Source organism: Brassica napus, chromosome C4 (genome assembly GCF_020379485.1).
Source record: "Brassica napus cultivar Da-Ae chromosome C4, Da-Ae, whole genome shotgun sequence".
Lineage (NCBI taxonomy): Eukaryota > Viridiplantae > Streptophyta > Magnoliopsida > Brassicales > Brassicaceae > Brassica > Brassica napus.
Window position 1 is genome coordinate 31,162,784 of NC_063447.1, and position 24,220 is coordinate 31,187,003.

The 24,220-nt window shown below is 38.4% G+C and overlaps 1 protein-coding gene, 1 long non-coding RNA gene and 1 other non-coding gene across 5 annotated transcripts; 2 read left to right on the forward strand and 1 right to left on the reverse strand.

Annotated features, from left to right (window-relative positions):
- Positions 1-265: 265 nt before the first annotated feature.
- Positions 266-1,902, forward strand: LOC111205292. Its single transcript, XM_022700923.2, has 6 exons — positions 266-342; positions 440-546; positions 1,086-1,153; positions 1,243-1,359; positions 1,453-1,523; positions 1,615-1,902. Exons 1-6 carry the CDS (start codon positions 272-274, stop codon positions 1,655-1,657), a joined length of 477 nt encoding a protein of 158 aa, XP_022556644.1. The 5' UTR covers positions 266-271; the 3' UTR covers positions 1,658-1,902.
- Positions 1,903-9,914: 8,012 nt separating this feature from the next.
- LOC125586549 lies at positions 9,915-10,021 on the reverse strand. Its single transcript, XR_007323086.1, has one exon. It is a non-coding gene; the product is annotated as a small nucleolar RNA R71 (small nucleolar RNA).
- A 12,038-nt stretch (positions 10,022-22,059) lies between these two features.
- Positions 22,060-23,894, forward strand: LOC106396815. Of its 3 annotated transcripts, none has more exons than XR_001279550.3 (6): positions 22,060-22,303; positions 22,423-22,506; positions 22,653-22,878; positions 22,967-23,360; positions 23,503-23,555; positions 23,637-23,894. It is a non-coding gene; the product is annotated as an uncharacterized LOC106396815 (long non-coding RNA). The 3 variants fall into 3 exon arrangements; XR_001276660.3 differs by having other exon boundaries at positions 22,967-23,342; XR_002657768.2 differs by having other exon boundaries at positions 22,967-23,555.
- Positions 23,895-24,220: the final 326 nt, after the last annotated feature.

The window sequence follows — 24,220 nt, forward strand, 5'->3', positions numbered from 1 at the left end:
ATTGATACGAAAAAGAAAATTTATAATATTAATAAAATTTTATTTTAAAATATAATTTATATTTAGGTGTTAAAAAATATTTTAAATTTTTTTACACACCTAGTGTATATATACGTAGAAAGAAGATCTTTGCAAACTTAGCCGTGCACTGGGCGTTTTGGCTTCCGCTTCTGTAAGTTAAATATGTGGTCAATCGCATCATGAGTCTCATGAGATTTGTGTATGAGGACTAACTCTTATGGTACATATATATATATATAAGGTTGATGGTATGCTACAAAACTTGGAGAAAGAGATTGATGATGATGCCAAAATTGGCAGAGGCTGGCTGCTTCTTGACAGGTATGTATGTAGACATATATTATATCATCCACTTGTCTTTTTTTGGTTTCTAAGACTTAATAATCTAAAGTTGTATGCACACAAACGACACACATAGGGATCGAGATGGAAAGGTCACACCTGATGAAGTTGCAGCAGATGCAATGTACCTCAAGGACAGACTTGCCCTTCAACAACTAATCAGCAGTCTCTCCAAAGATAAAGGTAAAGAATCCTCTCCTTGTTGAGCTCTTAAAATCTCTGAAGTGAGATCTTTGTATTGACCTATGTAGCACGGGGACGTCGATTTAGGTGCTGTACCGGTACCGGAAACGTTTCGGGGACGGGTACTTCACGGGGACAGCACTGGTACGGCTTTGGCTTGGGGACGGTTAGAAAACATAGCTATGAGTAAGACTAGTTTTCACGGGACATAATGCTTGTGCAATTGTTTTTTAACTGTCACTGTTATCTTGATTCTAATTTTAATTGGCAAAATAGACATATTATAGTAAATTATATCTAATTATGTTAGATTCACTATATAAATTTATTTTTTTATAAATATTTTATATTTTTTACTAGTATATATTTGTCGTACCCGTACCCATAATTTTTAAATTTTCCCGTTTCTCGTCCCCGCTTCCGTCCCCGTTTCTGTACCCGTATCCGTCCCGGTGCATCATAGGTATTGACCGAGACCTATCAACTGGGAATATGACTCTCTTTTTGTATGTTTGTTTCCATTGCGGTTATTGATGCAGGGATGGTCAAAGTCAATGATTGGGAGGATGAAAGCAGAAACGAATTCCTGAGGCTGGTCAAGAAAGAGGTACTGTGTCCACAACAGCTTAAGCTAGCAGTTTGCTTGATTAGCATATTTTGTCCTAAATTGAAAGTCTTGTTCTTCTGTTTTTCAAGGTGGAGGGAAAAGATGTTGATGGTGAAAAGGCTGCAATGAAGGCATACAAAGCAGCTAGTGACCAAAGTGATGAAGTTTCTGAAGCAGACAAGGTTTCCTCTGCACTAATGGAAAAGGTAAAATGACTAAGAAATTGTTTTGTAAGGAGTCTTGTATCTCCCGTGAGATTTGTGTGTCAGAGCTGACTCTTATGGTACACTACTGATAAGGTTGATGGTATGATACAAAACATGGAGAAGGAGATTGATGATGTGAAAATTGGCAAAGGCTTTCTTGACAGGTATCTATATAGACATACTCCACTTGTCTTTTTCGTTTGTGAGACTAAGATTCTAAAGTTGTATCGTTTTGAATGCACACAAACAACACAGGGATCGAGTTGGAAAGGTCACACCTGCTGCATTGTGTACCTGAACAACTAATCAGTAATGGATCCGGTTAACTGCAGCTTTTTTTTTATAATGTACTTAAGAGAGCAAAACACATTTTGCGTCTTCTTCACCTTACTTTCCCACGTTGATTTTGTGCAAAGCTCTTGCGGATTTAATTGTTTTGTTCCGTCTTTTGTTTCTTGGAAACCCTCCGAGTTTTGGGAATTTGCACAATTACACTCTTATTATTTACACTTACAACCTATTAGTATGTATTATGTCAACACAGTTCCCCTTTCTTATCCCTTAATTTAAACGGTGCATTACCATAATCCAAGTAAATATATTTTATACTAGGGGGTGTCCCCAAATATTGTTTTATTGTTAATAAGTATGAGTTTTCTGGATGATATAATTATGTAGTCGTCTTTATTTGTTAAAAGTATTATTTGTATTTTTACTGTATTATGTAGTAGTAAGTGATATGTTAATATATTTTGTGTTTGTTTTTTAATAATGTGTTGTCGTGTATATAATAGTATTTGTTAGTGGTGACGTGAGCCTCTCATATAAAGCATATTTAATTTCAATAACTTTGCATTTATATATTTGTTGATTCTAAGATTAACGATTTCAGAGTCAAAATTATATTTTATTGTATTTTCAAAATTTTGAACATTATTTTTTTGAAATGTTTTTAGCCATATCTCTATATTTTGATCCTACCTATCACCATCTTTGTATTTCGTTTACCTCACCGGTGCTTCTCCCAGGAATGATTGTTATGTTTTGGAGTAGAGTTATTGTCCGTCTTGTCCTGTGAGATTATCTCATATTTGTTGTAGGTCGGGTCTATGAGTTCCAAGTTGTGCGGTTGTTTCTCACTGCATTGTAGGTTGTTTCGGTCAATATTGATTGCTCCTCTTCTTCCTTAAATTTTAGCTGATGTTGGAGACTGCACCTTCTAGGGTTGGGTCAGAGTTTAGGCGTCGTTGATGTTTTTTCCTTGTCGTTGGCTTGACGTCGATGGTCTCTGCTCGTCTTGGTTTTAAAATTTTGTTTTTTTCGTGATCTAACTTCTTTTATCTCTTTCATAGCTTGAGTACGGCTCTACGGTTTGTTAATTTCATTTTGTTTTCCATTCCCTCGCTGTTCTCTCATTTCGTTGCAGTTTTCATTGCTGCTCGCATCTCTAGTAGCTCTCATTTCTGTCATGTTTGCCACTCTAGGTTTGGATAGTGTTTTCCTCCGTGTATGCTCGGTGGGCTTGGAAGGTTGTTTATGGTATCAAGCTTGAGCTCTGGTTTCTCGGTGGTTGGCTTCCATTCTCGCTCCCTCAGGTTGTTTCTTTTCTTTCCATGTTTCCCTTGGTATAGGCGTACGGAGTTAATCTCATGGAGATTTGGTCCTTTTTATCTAGAGTTTTGTTGTTCTTCGTTGGCATGGGCGTCTTGCTTTAGTTTGTGAGGTGCTTCTTACCTCTTAGCTGGTGGCTAGGCTTTTGGGGCTTTAGGCATGTGTCTTCCTACTTCGTGCTGACTTTGGCATTTTGGTCATTATTTTTCTTCTGACTTGCTTTTTGGTTCTTTGCGTTGGTACTCTATCACACACATTTGTGTTCGGAGGATTGCTTTGTCTCAAATTTTATCTTTTTACTTTTTTCTGACTTCTGATTATTTTAGCTAAAACACTCTCTAGTAAGATGAGGTAATTTAGTCTTCATTCTTAATCTCTTTTCAGTTTCAGACCTTTATTGAGTTAGTATTATTATGAAATTTTACCTTTTTTTTTGTGGTTGTAGAGGTTTTAGGTTTAGACCAAATGGTGTGCTCTAGTTTCTTCTTCTTAGTTTTGTTATATTATGATTTTTAATAGTGAAATAAATATTTAATTTGTAAATTAAAAAATAGAAAATAGTAAAAAATAATAAATAGTGAAAGTTAATATTATTTTTAGTTGTTCATAAATTAAATATTTAAAATTATTTATATTATTTTACTTATTTCTTTATTCATCTTGAATTTTACTGACCAATAAAATAATTCTCAAATTTCATATAATGATTCTTTGTGCGAGAACGATTAGATAACTAAAATTCTCAGAAATTCTATCAGACTAGAAAATTTTGCTTTCTTTTGTTATTTGTTTATTTATTCTAATTTTCTGAGTTTTTGCATTATTCAAGTTCCATCAGTAATTTTTTAATATAACAAACATGTGAATTTTGATGAAAAAATAAAAGAGGACACGTGGCAGCAAACCCCCCTGCCACTTGTCAGAAGAAGGGAAAATGTCTACTCTATATATATAGATAATAAATAAATGTTCCTCTCTCCTGGTGAATCCACGTCACTAAGTCAATTCCTCTCAGTGTGACACGTGTCTAACTCTGTTTTTTCATCTTTTTAATTTGTTTTTTTGGGATTCACGAGTGGGCTTCCGTTTTTATTAAATGAATTATTGGAAATTATTTTCTGAGCCCAAGTCCACCATCTCCCTTTTCTCCAACCAAAAAAACTCTGTAATCCAAACATTTTTTAAAATTCCAAACAAACTTTGTTTCCGTCAAAAACTCCAAAGGATTACATCTAAGCCTGTGATTTAGGTAAATCTGGAAAAAATCGATTAAGTTAAACTGTTTTATGTTTTTTTTTTCAGACTGAGAAATATCTATATAATTGAACCAAACAGATAAAATGCTGTCACTTTATGTTGATGAACTGTGAATCAAATCCTAATTTATCAAGTAAAATAGAGAAGAGAAAAGTGAACGACGAAGCATAATTAGATGAAAAGGGAGATTAGGTGGTGAAGAAGAAGATGGGGTCAGGTGGTAAAGAAGAATGGTGTGGTGGTTAAATGAAGAAGATGGATGAGATGAAAAGGGAGATTAGGTGATGAAGAAGATGTGGTGAGGAGGTGAAGACGAAGGTGAGGTGTTGAAAAAAAAATACGGGCCGGAAGAGATAGTAAAAGAAAGAAGAAAATTAGGTTTAGTCGGCTGAGAGAGAAACAATAAAAGTATTTTTTTTTAGTTCAGTTAACCTTTCATTTAATTTTTATGTACCCAATCAAGTTAAAGTCCACTAATAACCCAATAACTAAAGTTCATTAATACAAAATATGGATATTAGACAAAACAAACTCAATAATGCATTCACATATCAATTTAACTGAAAAAACACCTCACTAGACGCCTAAAAACATGACCATCTATTTAAAAATAACGAGATTTTGATCCGCGCAACCGCGCGGATGTTTGTTTTCATTTTTCTATACATAAATTATTATTTTAGAACATAAGTGATATATATTTTTAACGTTAATCATATACTTAAATGTTTATATAATTATTTCAAATACAATAATTTTATAATTTATATGTTATAATTAATCAATTGTTTAAAACCGTATATATTTGTCAGTTCTTATTATATATTTATCTTATTTTATTTGCATTTAGTTATTAAGAAAATTAATATATTCATGAGAAAACATATTTGAAAATTATTTTGTATTTAATTTATGCTAAATTCTGACCCGTTTTTCAAAGTTGGATTTATTTTTACTAATATTTTTTATGCGTATTCATTTTAGATAATATATTATTATCTATAGTATATACAAAAGTATAACATATGTTAATTTTTTTTTTGACATCACATATGTTAATTTTTAGACATGTATCATCATATTATATTTTAAAAATAAATAGTTTATATTTATGAAAATAAAATTTATAAATTTATCAGTTGAATATGCTTTTATCATATTTATTTAAGTATAATAATTGTATTTTAACATGATCATGACTATAAATTAGATAAAATAGGATATAATTTATTTATTTTTCATTTTATAAATGATAACTTAAAATACATTAAGTTATGGTTAAAATATTTTTACACAGATTTATAAAATTTTTAAAATATAATATATAAATATATATTATATTTAAAATGAAAATATATGATTGCAGTACTTACAAAGATTTTATATTATTAGCTTTAAAGAAATACATGTTAACCCATCTTACCAACATATTAGATTTTATTTTTGAACATAAATATTTTATACTTACGAAAATAAAATTCATAAATTTATAAATTTAATATAATTTTATTATATTTAGCTCAATATAATAATTTCTTTTAATATGATTGATTATGATTATATATTAGATAAAATATTATAGAATTTTTTTATTTTTCATTTTATAAACGATAATTGAATATGTTAATGTATAATAATATTTCAAACAAATTTCGAAATAAGTGAAAATATTTAAATATAATTTTGAAAATGAAGATCTTGTAAAAAAATTTTAAAACTGATTTGTTAGAATTTTAAAATAAATATATTTATATTTAAAATGAAAAGATATCAAAAGATTTTATGATTAAAGCATTTTAAATATTCTACGTATTATTAGTCTTAATAAAATATATTTAGTAAGATTTCTAAGTGATAGTCCAAATTAAAAAATCACATATGAAATAAGTCATGACTTTTGTTTTAATATATAAGATACATAAGTGACATTATTCTCAAATCAGAACACCTGAATACATCATAATTTATTTAAAATAACATAACTAAATTTAGTTATACTACTATAACTTTTATAAAATTTAAATTTAGCCTAGTGATATCTTGCATATTTCCATTGTCTTATCCATTTACCAATGTGCATTTTGATCATATAAACTAGGATTTAACCATGTTTAGGTTGCATTTTGCATACATGAGTCCTTATCAGGTATTGGAGTACCACATGGAGTTCTTGGAAACATTTGGGTACATTTGGAGCTCAAAAGAAGTGATAAAAGTGATCATTGGACGAGCAGTGCATGGGAGCGACCTCACCGGAGCGACACCGTGAAGTCGCTGTGACACCCTTTCAGAGCGACTTGGCCAGAGCGACACCTCGATGTCGCTCGCGTCTCCATCGCTCGGAGGCACGAGAGCGACTTGGCCAGAGCGACACCATAAGGTCGCTCCAGCTGGGAGCGACGTGACCGGAGCGACACAGCGAGGTCGCTCGCGAAGAGCGACCCGGAGCGACGTCTCGCAGCGACCCCTCCAGGTCGCTCCCGAAGCCTGGAGTGACCTCTCAAAGCGACTATTGGAGGTCGCTGTGCGCCTTCTGTTTGCTCGAATTCATTTCTACTCAAGGGCCTTTTGGTCATTTCATTATGCACGTTTTTTACTTCTGAAAACCTATGTTTTAAGTACCTTTAGCAGCCACCAGACAGATTATCTTTTGTTCTAAGAAAAACCTTTGGAAAGTTCATCTCTTGAATCATCTTTGTTCATCTAGTTATTGCAATTATGTGTTTTCCAATTCGTTGTTGTATCCCTCTGTATGATTAATCTGAAATCCAAAATAGGTTTAAGAAGAATCATGAAGAGTAGTGAGTAATCACCATTTGAATTCATGGGTTAGGAAGATTAAGGGTGATTAGGTTAGAGCTAGGATGTTTTAGAGTAGGGCCATGTTCGTTTGCTCACCCAGATGATCTATCTGGGTGAAGATGCAAATTGATGTTCGTTTTGTGCATTATAATGCTACATCCAAATGGATCACCTAGCTAAATTTTTAAAAACTCATCTCAAATTCTCACCCAAATGAAGGTGAGTCTTGATGGTGCATCTGGATGCATATGCATCTAGTTCAGTCCAAAAAGAAAAATGACAAAAATGACCTTTTAAAATCAAAATATTATTTTCAAACCCGAAATTCTATTTTTTTTTTGCATATACATTTTTCTGCTATAACCAAAAAATACATTTTCTCGCAAAAAATGAAAAACACATTTTTCCGCCAAAAACCTCAAGATGCGTTTTTCCGCAAAAAAACATAAAACACACATTTCCATAAAAACACATTTTTCGCCTAAACAAGTAAAACCGCATTTTTCGACCAAAACCGAAAAATCGCATTTTCCCGTCAAAACAAAAAAAAATGCATTTTCCCGCCAAAACCCAAAAAAGGCATTTTTCCGCCAAACTCCAAAAAACATTTTCCGGCCAAAACCGCAAAAAGCATTTTCTCGCCAAAACCGGTAAAAACGCAATTTTCTCGCCAAAACCGGAAAACACAATTTTCCCGCCAAAACCAGAAAAATGCATTTTCCCACCAAAACCGGAAAACACAATTTTCCCGCCAAAACCGGAAAACAGAATTTTCCCGCCAAAACCGGAAAACAGAATTTTCCCAAAAACCAGAAAAACACATTTTCCCGCCAAAACCGGAAAACGCATTGTCCCGGCAAAACCGGAAAACAAATTTTCCCGCCAAAACCGGAAAATGGAATTTTCCCGCCAAACCCGGAAAAACGCATTTTCCCGCCAAAACTGGAAAACACATTTTCTCGCCAAAATCGGAAAAACGCATTTTCCCGCCAAAATCGAAAAAATGTATTTTCCCACCCAAAACCGAAAAAATGTATTTTCTCGTCGAAACCGCAAAAATGTTTTTCCCGCTAAAATCACGAAAATGCTTTTCCCGCCAAAATCGCAAAAAAACATTTCCCGCCAAAATCGCAAAAAAAAAATTTTCCCGCCAAAATCCTGAAAAAAACTTTTCTCGTCAAAAACACTTTTCCCGCCAAAACCGCAAAACACAATTTTTCCGTCCAAACCGCAAAACGTATTTTTCCGCCAAACCCATAAAAACATATTTTTCCGCCAAAACAACAAAAATGCATTTTTTCGCCAAAAACACATTTTTTCTCAAAAACCGCAAAAATATTTTCCGCCAAAACCGTAAAAATGCTATTTTTCCGCCGAAACGTAGAAAATTATATTTTAATCATTTTATTAACAAATCCACCTGGATGTAGATGGAAATTAAAAAAATGAAAAGCAAACGAACATAGTTGCATTCAGATGATTGATCTGGATGCAGGGACGAAATGAAGAAACAAACAACACCCATATGGAGCATCTGGATAAGACATCTAGATGGACCATCTGGATACATCTTCCAGATGTACAAACGAACAGAGCCTAGATCATTCCAAAACCTTGCTAGTAGAGTAATCATAATGCATCTTCTGAGTTAGCTTCTCAAAAGTTGATCGTTAGGCATTTCCCACCCAAAATGTGTTCGATGAAATGCCTGAAACAACCCTTCTAAGCTTTTATCATATTTTACCAAAGACATTTGTTGTTAGAAGTGCTAAGATAGCCTTACACCTGTTAGTAATGATTGCTTCCATATTATTCAACCAAAGACATTTGTTGTTTGAAATGTGTTAGTAAATGAACATTCATCTAGACATAGAGTTTGTTTAGGATCGTGTCTAAGCTTAAGGTTGATAGTTTGATTGTTCGTCTGCCATCCTTAGTTCGAAACTTGATCACCCAAGGTCTAATTCCTACGCCCATGAGTTCTCATTTTCCTTAGTTAAGAAAGTCAACTCATTTACCGTTTTTATTATTCTGAAACTGCATTAGTATTAATCATTAGTTTAGAAAACCCTTAAAATCATCGGTTGCACTTAGATTAAGTAAGTACTTGCATTCTCAGTGCTTGAAATCCCTTAGAATTGGTTCGACAATCATTTATACTACAACATTTGTCTTAGGAGCCTTGAAAACTCCTAACATCAAATTGGCGCCGTTGCCAAATTCTAAGTAGATTTGAACATTGAGATTTAGTCATTTGCTTGAGACTAAGTCATTTTTATTTTCTTTAGTTACTGATTCTCCTTCTTCACCTCCCTTTAATTTACAGGTGTATGAACTTGAGGAGCAGGGGTCCATCAAACCTAGTTCCAAGAGCCGCATACATCAGAGCTTTAGAGAGAGTGTGTGCTAGAAAGAGAAGAGAAGAAGAGCAACAATCTCACTTGCAGATATCGGATACTGATATGGGAGACATACCTCAAAATGATGCCAACAACGTTCCACAAAACCAACAGCGAGCAGCTCGACCCATTGGCACTTATGACCGCCCCAACATTCATGGTCATAGATTGGGAATCCGAGCACCAGCTGTAGCAGCCAACAACTTTGAGATCAAATCAGGACTCCTCAACGTGATCGAGAACAACAAGTATCATGGCTTGGCTCTAGAGGACCCATTTGATCACTTGGACAGGTTCGACAGCTACTGTGGGTTGTCAAAAACCAATGGTGTGTCTGAGGATGCCTTAAAGCTGAAGTTATTCCCTTTCTCTCTGGGGGATAAGGCACGACAGTGGGAGAAGTCTCTACCAAGTGACTCAATCACCACTTGGGATGACTGCAAGAAATTTTTCTTGGAGAAGTTCTTCTCTACTTCAAGAACTACTAAGCTGAGAAATGAGATCTCCAGCTTTCAACAGAAAGGCTTGGAAGGCTTCAGTGAAGCCTGGGAGAGATTCAAGGGCTACCAAGCTCAATGCCCACACCATGGTTTCTCTAAGGAGAGCTTGCTGAGCACATTCTACCGTGGTGCTCTTCCTAAGTATAGGGCCAGACTGGATACAACTAGCAATGGGTTCTTCTTGGGGAGAACTGAGGAAGATGCAGAAGAGCTGATTGACAGAAGAGCTGGTTGACAACATGGTAAAGAGTGATGCAGTCTACAGTGGAGACCACGACAGAGGCAGTCGAACAGATGACAAGCAGACGAGGAGGGAGTTAAAGGCTCTCCAGGATAAGATTGATATTCTCATTGCTGATAAGGACACCCAGGAGCAGCTGCACTTTGTTGGTAACCCAAACAAAGAAGCCACACCTGTTGTCCAGGAAGTTGATGGTTTGGAAGGGCAAGAAGAGTTGTGCTTCATCAACAACAATGGTAGCTGGTACAAGAAAGAGCCAAACTTTCAGTACAACAACTACCAACAGAGTGGTTATCAGCCTCGGAACAACCAGCAAGGCAGCTATCAGCCTCAACAAAACCCTTCTCCCGGTTTCAACAACAAAGGTAACAACCTGCCCAACAACAACCTACTACTTCTACCTTTACTCCTCCAGTCAGCAGCACTGATGCCCTACTAAAACAAATCTTGGAGTCTCAGACAAGAAGTGAGAAGCATGTTGGCTATGAGTTGAAAAACCTTCACGCAAAGATTGATGGAAGCTACAATGAGCTCAACAACAAGTTCAGAACCTTGGAGAACCAGTTTGCTGCCATGAACACTCAACAAAATCGCCAACAAGGTTCTTTACCTGGAAAATCTGAGCAAAACCCCAAGGAGACCATGAAAGCTATCACCCTCAGGAGTGGTAAGGAGTTACCTCAGAAAGCTCTCACCAAGGATGCTGAGAAACAAGGTGAGGGGGTTGCCATCAACATAGATGATGAAGTGGTGATTGTTGATGAGAAAATCAATGATGAAATCTTGGAGAAGATTGTGGAAGCAAAAGGTAAACGAAAGGTTGGGGAAGAGAAGAAAACAGTGAAAGATGGTGAAGTTGTTGCTCCAGCAAGTGATAATTCTTTTGTTCCTCCTCCCTATGAACCCAAACTACCATTCCCTGGTAGATTCAAGAGGCAGCTGCTAGAGAAGTACAAAGCTCTATTTGAGAAGCAAATGAGTGAAGTTCAAGTCACAATGCCCATCATTGATGCTTTCATACTAATTCTTCAATATAGCAAGTTCCTAAAAGATGTTGTAGCTGCAAAGAAAAAGGAGATGGAGGGCATGATGATTCTCACTCATGAGTGCAGTGCCATCATCCAGAGGCTTGTTGTTCTAAAGAAGCTAGAAGATCCAGGATGCTTCACATTACCTTGTGCTCTTGGACCTATGGTATTTGATAGATGTCTCTGCGATTTGGGAGCTAGTGTCAGCTTGATGCCTTTATCTGTTGCTAAGAAGCTTGGTTTCACTCAGTACAAGAAGTGTAGACTGTCTCTGGTATTGGCTGATCGTTCAGTAAGTACCCTGTGGGTATCTTGGAGGACCTCCCCGTTATGGTTGGAAAATATGAGATCCCTACAGACTTTGTGGTGCTTGAGATGGGTGAGGAAGCTGCAGATCCTTTAATCCTTGGAAGGCCTTTTTAGCTACAGCAGGAGCAATTGTTAATGTGAAAGAGGGCAAGATTGATCTCCACTTGGGTAAAGGGCATGTTCTTCACTTTGACATCAAGGAGGTAATGAAGAAACCAACAGTTCAAGGGCAAGTTTTCTACATTGAAGAGATGGATGCCCTTGCTGATGAGCTCCTTGAAGAATTGTCACTAGAAGACCCTCTACAGCATGCTTTGACGATAGAGAGGCCAGCTGAAGTGATTCAGAACCTGGAGAGTGCTGCCTATGGGATGATGTTGGATTCACACAGAGGATTTGGTAGTAAGGATCAGTATGAGGAGCTGCCTCAAATTGTCCATCAGGAAGCCTCGGTCATTCAACAAGGGGACACCCAGCAAGACGACTGGAGCGAGCTTAAGGCGCCTAAAGTGGAGCTTAAACCTCTCCCCAATGGTGTAAGGTATGCATTTCTTGGTCCTAATGGAACTTATCCAGTCATTGTGAGTAGTGAACTTACTGAAACTGAGCTATCTGAACTTTTGAAAACACTTAAAAGATTTAGAAAAGCAATAGGTTACTCACTTGATGACATCAAGGGAATATCACCCTCTTTGTGTATGCATAGGATACATCTTGAGAATGAATCAATGACTTCTATCGAGCATCAAAGAAGGTTAAATGCTAACCTGAAGGATGTTGTAAAGAAAGAGATTCTTAAACTCTATGCTGGTGTTATCTACCCTATCTCAGATTCTAAATGGGTATCTCCTGTGCATGTTGTGCCAAAAAAGGGTGGTATAACTGTGATTAAAAATGACAAGGATGAATTGATACCAACAAGAACAGTCACTGGGCATAGGATGTGTATTGATTACCGCAAACTGAACTCTGCATCTAGAAAGGATCATTTTCCACTTCCATTTATTGATCAGATGCTTGAGAGACTTGCAAATCATCCATTCTATTGTTTTCTTGATGGATATTCAGGATTCTTCCAGATCCCCATACATCCCAATGATCAGGAGAAAACAACATTCACATGTCCTTATGGTACCTTCGCATATCGAAGAATGCCATTTGGTCTATGTAATGCTCCAGCCACCTTTCAAAGGTGCATGATGTCGATCTTTTCTGATCTGATTGAGGATGTTGTGGAGGTGTTCATGGATGATTTCTCTGTCTATGGATCTTCGTTTTCTGCTTGTTTGTCAAATTTGTGCAGGGTCCTACAGAGATGTGAAGACACCAACCTTGTGCTGAACTGGGAGAAGTGTCACTTCATGGTCAAAGAAGGGATTGTGCTGGGGCACAAGATTTCAGAGAAGGGGATTGAGGTGGATAAGGCCAAAATCGATGTTATGGTTGGTTTGCCCCCACCAAAGACAGTGAAAGACATCCGAAGTTTTCTTGGTCATGCTGGGTTTTACAGGAGATTCATAAAGGACTTCTCCATGATCACTAGACCATTGACCAGGCTGCTGTGCAAAGAAGCCACCTTCAGCTTTGATGTGGAGTGTCTAGAAGCCTTCAAGAAGCTGAAAGGTGAACTCATCAGTGCTCCAATTGTCCAGCCACCTAATTGGGATCTCCCCTTTGAGATCATGTGTGATGCTAGTGATTATGCTGTGGGAGCTGTTTTGGGGCAGAAGAAAGATGGCAAGACCCATGTGATCTACTACGCGAGCCAAACCCTGAATGATGCTCAGATGAGATATGCCACAACAGAGAAGGAGATGCTAGCCATTGTCTTTGCCTTTGAGAAGTTCAGAAGCTACTTGGTGGGATCTAAAGTCATTGTCTACACAGATCATGCTGCGTTGAGACACCTTTTGGCGAAGAAGGATGCAAAGCCCAGGCTCTTGAGATGGATTCTTTTGCTGCAAGAGTTTGATTTAGAGATCAAGGACAAGCCAGGAGTTGAGAATGGTGTAGCTGATCACTTGTCCAGGCTGAGAGTGGAGTGTGGCATCCCATTGATGAAGGACTCCCTGAGGAACAGATCATGGCTATTGGAGCAGTGATAGCAGTTTGTGAGACTGGAAGGAAGCTTGAAGAAGTCAAGGCAACAGAAGAGAAAGAACTTGGTATGCTGATTTGGTGAATTACCTAGCCACAAAAAGAGCCTTTGAATCTTGTGGGTTATGCCAAGAAGAAGTTCTACAAGGATGTGAAGAGATACTACTGGGATGAGCCCTACCTCTACATTCTCTGCAAAGATCAACTTTATAGGAGAGTGGTTGCTAATGAGGAGATTGATGGGATCCTTACACAGTGTCATGGATCATCTTATGGAGGCCACTTTGCTACCTTCAAGACTGTTGCTAAGGTGTTACAAGCTGGATTCTGGTGGCCACACATGTTCAAGGACACACAAGACTTTGTTTCAAGGTGTGATTCATGCCAAAGGAGGGGAAACATCACCAAGAGGAATGAGATGCCTCAGAATCCAATCCTTGAAGTTGAAGTGTTTGATGTGTGGGGTATTGACTTCATGGGGCCATTTCCATCATCACATGGCAACAAGTACATCCTGGTAGCTGTTGATTATGTCTCAAAATGGGTGGAAGCTATTGCAAGTCCCACCAATGATGCAAGAGTGGTAATCAAGATGTTCAAGAGCACCATCTTTCCAAGGTTCGGAGTTCCAAGAGTTGTAATCAGTGATGGAGGGTCTCATTTCATCAACAAACTGCTTGAGGGACTTCTCAGGAAGAACGGTGTTAAGCACAAGGTTGCAACTCCTTACCATCCTCAAACAAGTGGTCAAGTTGAGATTTCTAACAGAGAGATCAAGTCCATTCTGGAGAAGATTGTGGGGATTACAAGGAAGGATTGGTCAGTTAAGCTTGATGATGCGCTTTGGGCTTATAGGACAGCTTACAAGACACCTCTGGGGACCACACCTTTCAACCTATTGTACGGGAAAGCTTGCCATCTACCAGTGGAGCTTGAGTACAAGGCACTTTGGGCAGTAAAGTTGCTGAACTTTGACATCAAGAGTGCCAAGGAGAAAAGGCTTTTTCAGCTACATGAGCTTGATGAGATAAGAATGGATGCCTTCGAAAACTCAAGGATCTACAAGGAGAAGACTAAATCTTTCCATGACAAGAATATCCTAAAGAGAGAGTTTAAAGAAGGAGATCAAGTTCTTCTCTACAACTCAAGACTGAAGTTGTTTCCAGGAAAGCTTAAGTCAAGGTGGTCCGGCCCTTTCAAGGTCAAAGAGGTTAAGCCATATGGAGCAATAGTTTTGTGGAGTACTGATGGAAGAGACTTCACAGTCAATGGGCAAAGGGTTAAGCTCTACATGGTAGATGCACCTGAGGAAGATGGAGTTTCAACTCCACTGTCTGATCCTACCCCAGCCTAATCCAAAAGGAGGCAAAGTCAAGCTAGAGACTTAAAACAAGCTCACTTGGGAGGAAGTCCCATGCGTATCCTTGTACATATTGCATTGGTATTTTCATTTTCATCATATTTCATAAAAAAAAAAAGGGAAAAGTGTTGAGGTAGTGTTCAGGTGGTTCATCGATCCGGTCAATGCAAAGAATCGAGCGTGGGAGCGAGGTTCCGCAGTGACGCCACGAGGTCGCTCCAGCTGGAGCGACGTGATCAGAGCGACTGGTCCAAGTCGCTCGCATTTTTAGTGTCCGGAGCTCAAGAGTCGCTCTCGGAGCGACGTCTCGCAGCGACCACGTGAGGTTGCTTGCGTTTTCTATGACTGGGGAGCGACGTGATCAGAGCGACCACGTGAGGTCGCTCGCGTTTTGGGTCTCCGGGGCTCGAGAATCGCTCTTGGAGCGACGTCTCGCAGCAACCACGTGAGGCCGCTCGCGTTTTCTGTGACTGGAGCGACGTGATCAGAGCGACCACGTGAGGTCGCTCGCGTTTTCTGTGACTGGAGCGACGTCTCGCAGCGACCACGTGAGGTCGCTCCCGAGCCGGTCCAGGTAAGTACCTCTTCGATTTTGTCTGGTTTAATTCGAGTTAACCAGTCCTAAACCTAACCAGATGACCCTAGACCTACCCATACCCACGACCTTCATCTTTTTCACTCTCCCTTCCTCTCACAAACACTCATACTCTCTCAAACAAACTCACACCAAAAATCTCCAAACTTTCTCAATTCTCACCCAAGTCTCCAAGTTCTTGTTTCTAAATCCAAGTTTTCGCCCCAACAGTCTATTCCTCACCACCCATTCCCCATTTCCTTTCATCCAAAGCAAGGTATTGTGTTTTTAAATTCAAATTCGTAGGTCCATGAACCCTAGAATTTGAAAATCAAAATTTGGTCATTTTCTTGCTTGATTGTGGTAAAATAGACTAGGAAAGCTTATATATCAAGTTGGGTTGTTGAATTGATGGTGGAATTGAGCTTAATTTGAACTTTGGCAAAATTAGGGTTCATGGATTTGGGGCTTTTCGAAATTGATCCTAATTGAGTGTGTTAGTGGGTGAGTTAGTATGTTAAGGTGTTGAAAGGTTTGATTAGAGAACCCTCTCATTCTAGAATTACTTTGATTATTGAATTTTACTTGTCTTGTAATTTTCACATGATGAAAAGATTGAGAATTGTGATTCTTTACGTTGCTTCTTGAAGTTTACATTTGCAAAGTCAATCGACTTATCCCTTTCCAAGTTTTGTATTTCTCAGGTACAATGGTTAGGAAAACTAAGGGAAAGTCGGATGCTGAGAGGCAAGAACCTGAAAGTCAAGAGTCTTCGTTGAGAGGAAAGGCTTTAGCCTCGGAACGAGCTGGTTCTGGGACACAAAGGACTTCTCGACAGCAAACCGTGGCTGCAAAGAAGGCAAAGGAGCAAGAGAAGAGGGCAGGAAAGAGTATAGCAGTTGCCACAGATGAGGAGAGTGGCGATGAAAGTGCAGATGAGCAGGCTCCTACAAAGAGGGCCAAGATGTCCAAGGGGAAAGAGGTTGCTGAGGATAGAGACAGGGCGAAAACTCCATCTGAGGAAGAGCTGTATCATCATTTGCTGAATGGAGTAACTTGGACTCCAACCAGATTCGCTGACCTTGATTTGCTGAAGGAGGTGGGTCTCGATTCTGATATTGAGGCAATGTTGGGGCACCTGAAGATGCCCAAACTCCTCACCATGGCCTACCCTGCCTACCGGGATGTCTCCTGTCAGTTCTTGTCTTCCCTTGAGGTCACTTACCATGACACTCCGCACGTGAGGCAAGGATGGGGCAAAATAAAGTTCAAGGTCAATGGGAGAGAGTACAACATGAACTTCAAAGACATTGGGAGAGTCATGGGTTTCCAAGACTTGGCAGACTACTCCCTTCCCAAGTGTGAAAACCTCCCCGCTCAGCTTTGGAAGTTAATCACTGGAAACAAGCACTCTACCGGGGCTGACAAGAACTCACATATCCGGCACCCGTCTGTACGCTACCTCCATAGGATGCTCGTCCATGCATTCTACCCACGGAAGCAAGCTGGTAATGTCACCGAGGAAGACATGCGACTGCTCTGCCCGGCTATCCGCCCCTACGCCCCACCTGGAACGTTGCCCCTTCCAAGCAACGACATTTATGCTTCCTTCGGGATGGTCAGCTTCTTCGTGAATCGTCTCGAGCACTACAGAGACTGGGCATGGTACACAACTGATTCGCAACCAAAGATTGGGATAGGCGGGATGATCACACCACTGCTCCAATTTCTGAATGTTCCCTTGGGAAAGGACGCAGCAGGGCCTAAGTTCATCGATGGCACTTACTTGAGGATTGCAACCTATTTCAGTGGGATGTATGGGAAGGACTACGTCTACCACTACTACTTGCAGGGCAAGCCGGTCGAAGTGGTTCTTCCAAACCAGAGACTGACGAGCTTAGAGAGACCTGGAGCTATCAGCTTCAACTTATCCCAAGAAGACTTTCTTGGAGAACACGGGTCTCTCGGTCCCATTGCTGCACCAAGGAAAAGGAGTGTTCCGACGAGACACGACTTCACGGAACCTCCTAGGGAAGAATCTGTACCCATCTATGGACCTCCACGCTACTACTTCAAGCCACATGATGGAGTCCTTCCCCCTGGTGCGCTTCGTGATGCTCATGACCACATTGGCCGACTTCAGCGATGGAACAAGGCACAAGACAGAACAATCGAAAAGCTGAAGGACAAGTGCAAGGCGCTGAGCAAGACGGTGAAGAAGCAAGCAAAGACTTCAGCCAAGTTCATGAAGAAGGTGGCCGATGTCTTGACCAGAGGAGGAATAGCTGGATGTAGCTCAGCGGACTTCGCCTTCGCGAACACATCAGTCCCCCAGCCCCCACCTCAGCCCACTGATCTTGGTTTCCCACTCACTGATAGACAGCTCCAGCGACAATGGAGGAACCCACCCACTCAGCCTTCCGCCTCTGGAAACAAGTCTCCATCCCTAGCCTCTTCAGAAAGTGAAGCTGAGATTGAAGAAGTTCAGAGCCAACAATGGTATGGAGACTACAGCTTAGGACATGGAGGTTACTACACCACGTTCCCACCGGACGACGATGATGCTGGGGCATCTGCCCCCACTTACTATCCTTGAAGGTACTTCTCTACTTTCCCTTGTATATACCATTTCATTTTTGCATATTAGTTTTCTCTTTTTGGGTATCTCTCTCTCCTTGACAACACATAGACTGTGTCATTTAAGTTTGGGGGAGGTACCAAGTATTTGATCATGTTTGCTTTGATGTTGTTTCATTGAGTCATGCATTGCATACCTATTTGCATAAAAAAAATCATTTAGTTTGCATCATTTGCATTTCTAGGAGAGTCTAGAGCATATAGGTTGCATTCACTTGCATTGGGAGAAATGATTTTAAATGCCTTGTAAAGAACACTACTTTGCACCTGAGTAGTTTATGCACCTCTCAAAAAGACTTGTATGCTTCGAGCCTTGAAAACTCTTCCTGAAACTTGTTGATTGCTGAAACTCAGTCTTTGAAGCCAACTACAACCTTATTGAACTGAACGAACTTAATGCATCTTGCTCATGGTCCCTTGTATACTGAATCATGGATATACACACTTGAGTTGTCACATCCTTTATGCCAATCATTTTGACAACCTCTAGTGGTAGACCTCTCCCCAAAATCCCTTCCTCCGTTTAAGCCTTCATTGATTGATGAGTGAGGCCTTTTTCGGAAAGTCTTACATGCACATAATGTTGAGAGTATCGGGAACGACAATGCTTGATCTTCATTCTTACTAGATTAGGCACATTATTGTCTAGCCATAGGATGGGGGTGAGTGTTGTAAAGTTTGATTTGGGAGTATGAGAAAGTTGAAGGAAAAGAGTGAACTCTTGTGTTTAATTGACTAGTCTTTATGGGATAAGTAGAGAAACTTCTAGCTCAATTTGTGAAAAGTCTTGGCCCCTAAAATAAAAGAAAAAAAAAATATATATATATATAAAAAAAAGGGCTAGCAAAGTTGTTTAGAGCTAAGATTTGTTTAGAAGTTGAGAAAATCCTTTATAGATTTTAAAGAAAAAGAGTTTTATGTGCAAAGTGTTATTGGGATCTTTTGGTGAGAGATGAGAGTTGGGTTTGACATTATGAAGTGATTGTGTAACTTGTATGTTTGGGAAAAGGGTAGAACAATGGAGATTGAGCATTGTATGCATGAGTTGGTCCATTTCTTAGATATATTATGTGCAATGTCAAGGCTACTCGTTTTGAGAGTAAACAACTTTAAAAGATCATGGATTTTGAACCTCTTGACCCACTTGAATAAAAGCATTCCCTTACTCAACCAAATGATTTGGACCAATTGACCATTTGCAAGAATTCACTTGATGTTTTATGCTTAATGAATGTGAGAGTTGGTTGATTTGAATGTGTGGATGCTTGATGATGAGTATAAGGGCAAAAGGAGTTGAGACAGGCCTAGAGAAGCTAGAGTGTAATAAGAGAGTGTGCTCATGTTGGATTAGATGTTGAATCGAGTGCTAGTTGTGTTTCTTTTGGCTATGAGCTCCCACCTTCAAACCTCTCTCCCTATGAGTTCTAGAAAGTTCACTTGTGGACAAGTAAAAGAACGAGTTTGGGAGAGTTGATATCTTGCATATTTTCATTGTCTTATCCATTCATCCATGTGCATTTTGATCATATAGACTAGGATTTTGTCATGTTTAGGTTGCATTTTGCATACATGAGTCCTTATCAGGTATTGGAGTACCACATGGAGTTCTTGGAGACATTTGGGTGCATTTGGAGCTCAAAAGAGGTGATAAAAGTGATCATTGGACGGGCAGTGCATGGGAGCGACCTCACCGGAGCGACACCGTGAAGTCGCTGTGACACCCTTTCAGAGCGACTTGGCCAGAGCGACACCCCGATGTCGCTCGCGTCTCCATCGCTCGGAGGCACGAGAGCAACTTGGCCAGAGCGACACTATAAGGTCGCTCCAGCTGGGAGCGACGTGACCGGAGCAACACAGCGAGGTCGCTCGCGAAGAGCGACCCGGAGCGACGTCTCGCAGCGACCCCTCCAGGTCGCTCCCGAAGCCTGGAGCGACCTCTCAGAGCGACTACTGGAGGTCGCTGCGCGCCTTCTGTTTGCTCGGAATTCATTTCTACTCAAGGGCCTTTTGGTCATTTCATTATGCATGTTTTTACTTCTGAAAACCTATGTTTTAAGTACCTTTAGCAGCCACCAGACAGATTATCCTTTGTTCTAAGAAAAACCTTTAGAAAGTTCATCTCTTGAATCATCTTTGTTCATCTAGTTATTGCAATTCTGTGTTTTCCAATTCGTTGTTGTATCCCTCTGTATGATTAATCTGAAATCCAAAATGAGTTTAAGAGGAATCATGAAGAATAGTGAGTAATCACCATTTGAATTCATGGGTTAGGAAGATTAAGGGTGATTAGGTTAGAGCTAGGATGTTTTAGAGTAGATCATTCCAAAACCTTGCTAGTAGAGTAATCATAATGCATCTTCTGAGTTAGCTTCTCAAAAGTTGATCTTTAGGCATTTCCCACCCAAAAGGTGTTCGATGAAATGCCTGAAACAACCCTTCTAAGCTTTTAGCATATTTTGCCAAAGACATTTGTTGTTAGAAGTGCTAAGATAGCCTTAGACCTGTTAGTAATGATTGCTTCTATATTATTCAACCAACGACATTTGTTGTTTGAAATGTGTTAGTAAATGAACATTCATCTAGACATAGAGTTTGTTTAGGATCGTGTCTAATCTTAAGGTTGATAGTTTGATTGTTCGTCTGCCATCCTTAGTTCGAAACTTGATCACCCAAGGTCTAATTCCTATGCCCATGAGTTCTCATTTTCCTTAGTTAAGAAAGTCAACTCATTTACCGTTTTTATTATTCTGAAACTGCATTAGTATTTGTCATTAGTTTAGAAAACCCTTAAAATCATCGGTTGCACTTAGATTAAGTAAGTACTTGCATTCTCAGTGCTTGAAATCCCTTAGAATTGGTTCGACAATCATTTATACTACAACATTTGTCTTAAGAGCCTTGAAAACTCCTAACATCACCTAGATGTATGGTATAATAACATTTTAAACATTTTATTATACAAAATTCAATAATTTTAAATAAATTATATTTATAAAATAATATATATTTATATTTAATACAAGATTTAGCTAACTGTTAATAAAAACACAACCAATCGATCTATAACACTAAAATATAATTTAGTCTCTTCTTAGAGAGACAATTACCTATCCCTCATGTTAACACGTAAACTTTAAAACATTAATCATCTAGCATTATTTTCGGTTTTTTACTAGGATCTAATGATTTTTGGTTTTATCGATTTGATAGATAAACTGAAATAAAGTGCTAAAACATTTATTATTATTTTTAGCTTCCACTCTGATTAATTGATGCCATATTAGATTTTGTTCGGTTTGTTATTGATTTTGGATTCAAACTAGATCTAGCTTTAAAATAATATTACAATTCAAATTTTCTTTGTATATAAACAGATGAGTTAATATTGCATTTGTATGTTGAGTTTGCTAAATATATGCATATAAATTAAAATTAAAATATTTTTTACGAAAAAATCTAGTTTAGTATGGTTACACTAAGCTAGCAATAATAAAAAAGGGTATTCTCCTTCATTAAATTACAGTACAACATCATGAAATCTCAACAAGAACTGATGTATTGTCATCCCAAAGAAAAAATAAAACCTAACTAATTATCAAAATAGCATAGTTTATTTAGACTTAAAAAAAGAAAAACAAGTACATAATTTAGCTACTATTTATATTTTTAACTAATAAAAATTAAAATAATTATTTACTTAAACTATTTCGATTGTTTCTAAATATGCATCCCGTCCGTAGGGCGGATCGACCCTAATAATCTATATAAAGTACAGTTCTTTCTTTCCAGACGAAGACACGTCGGATGACAGGTCATTAAGTTTAAGTCGTTCGCTGCAGAGACAACACGTGTACGACGGATAGAATGCAACGCTTCTTCGTTTGTTGCCGTTTGTCGTTTGGGCTGTTTCTTCGTTATGTGTACGTACAATCCTATTGGGCTTAGGTTAAGGGAGTGATTTGGCCCAGTCAACTATAGTATGTGGTAACCCTAATTTTTTTTTGTCAAAAAATCAAATCTGTTCATCCCTTCTCTCCCTTATTCGGCGACGATGACGGTAGAACTTCCTCAACGTCCATGAAACGGGTCTGTGATTAATCCCATCAATTGAGAGGTCGGGTATAAATAGGTCAGTATTTTTCTTCTGGAAATCACAATCTCTTCCTCACTCTTCTACTCGACTCTCTTATATTGTTCTAAAGATTCACTGCTTAATGGCTAACTCAGAGGTTTTTTTTCGATCTGAAGTCCGGCAAGTGTTCTGCTGCGATTCTGGGAGGCCAGGAATGTCAGGCGCTCATGTGGCTTGATATGCTGATGGTGGATGTTAATGTAAGTATTCTTTCCAGATCCCGACTTATTATTTTCGGTGAACCTTATTTACTATTAGCAGGTTTCCGGTGAAACTCATCCTGATAATCATCATTGATTTTTATCGTAATGGATTAATCATCTGTTCTACTTGCTGATTTGAACAGATTTAGATGTATCACTTGGAAATATATTCTCTTCCCTGAAACAAAGAATATCACCATTATTTGTTTCCAGAGGCTGATAAGATCAAAGACTGAAACCAAAGGTTATCAACCACGCTGATACATTTAGATCGGTTTCAGACAATGAAACCAAACTTCAGGAAGAGAAAGTTTGAAAGTTGATCCCAGCTGGAGTCTCCAGCGTTGTTGTCTCCTACAGCGTTCAAAGGTTTTTTTAGTTTCACAATCTCTCTCTCTTGCCTCTGACTATAAGAAAGTGTTCTTCTTTATGATGTTGATTTGGTGTTTGTGATCAGGTTTCAGGAGAGATTGTTGGATCCAAGAGAAGCAAGCAGGATTAAGCTGAGCTTAATATAGAAGTGTAAGTGGGATATTACATTGTTGAAGATGATTCTTAAATGTATCAGTGTGGTTGTCTCCAACCGATCTTAAGCCAGTTGATTGGTAGCCTTGAGGTGTCAATCGATACAAAGCTTCAAACATCCGCTATGAATGTTGACAATATTTATTTTAGCCACTATGTCTCTCTTACAATCATGGTTTAGTTGTTTGTCAATAATATATGTTTATGCTGTGTTGGTTGTTGTTAAAAGATCTGTTTCTCTAAACCCATCATTAACATTGCTGATTTTGGACTGGCAGGTGTGGTTAATCAGGGTTCACATTTATAGAGTATGTTGTTATACGCCGGTCAAGATTTGATTCCCTTTTTTTGTTGCAATGTCTCTTTTAGAATATCAATACATGTGTATATATGTACTTCAGTTACCCATATGTCGATTAGTTGACACACCATTGCTGCCTTACTGACTCTAAAAGCTTTGTTATGAAGGTAATCGGCACCTGAAGTACTTCTACAGTCCTATGTATACACATTAAAAGTTGGTTAGTATCAGTTTATGTGGTACTCCATCAGGTTCATTTATTCTCTGGCCCTAATCTTTTGCCTTTTACATGATCTTTCAGTGGCTCTGCTCTGGGATCCATGCAACAGACCGACTGATGCAGAGGCTCTGTACGTTCCGTCCTTTCAGGTACACCAGAGAGTATGTGCTTCAGACGCTATGGCTGTTACCGTTCCTGTCTTGATCAGTTGATTTAACTTTTGTGTATGATGTTAAATGTTTGCTTTGCAATCTCTGTAGCTGCAGAGGCTCTGTACGTTCCGTCCTTTCTTTTACTGGACATATTTTTTTTTAAAGATAATATTAACAATTTATGTTATTGCCAAGCAGAAACTATTTAAATTTTAGTTTACATTTAGAAATATATATTTTGCCCTCAATTGAATACAACACGAACTTCCACTATTTTCATTTTATTATTTTTAATAGATTATATGGTTAATTCTATTTATATATATATTTTACTTTTGAAAATTTTAATTTTCATTCTAATTTAGTTATAATAAAAAGAGTCAGCTAGAAACTTATATATACATAGTCTAAACCGATACAAAGAGGAAGATAGAATGTGATAGGTACCATGCATTTTCAAAGAAAGACATACAATAGCCTTACACTAATCACTATGTTTTTTTTTCATCAAAT

Excerpts from the sequence above, each read along its gene's own strand:
- LOC111205292 (XM_022700923.2), top strand. The coding sequence starts at position 272 with ATGCTACAAAACTTGGAGAAAGAGATTGATGATGATGCCAAAATTGGC. Across the intron at positions 1,154-1,242 it reads TGAGGCTGGTCAAGAAAGAG|GTGGAGGGAAAAGATGTTGA; the intron begins GTACTGTGTCCA and ends CTGTTTTTCAAG. Across the intron at positions 1,524-1,614 it reads GGCAAAGGCTTTCTTGACAG|GGATCGAGTTGGAAAGGTCA; the intron begins GTATCTATATAG and ends CAAACAACACAG.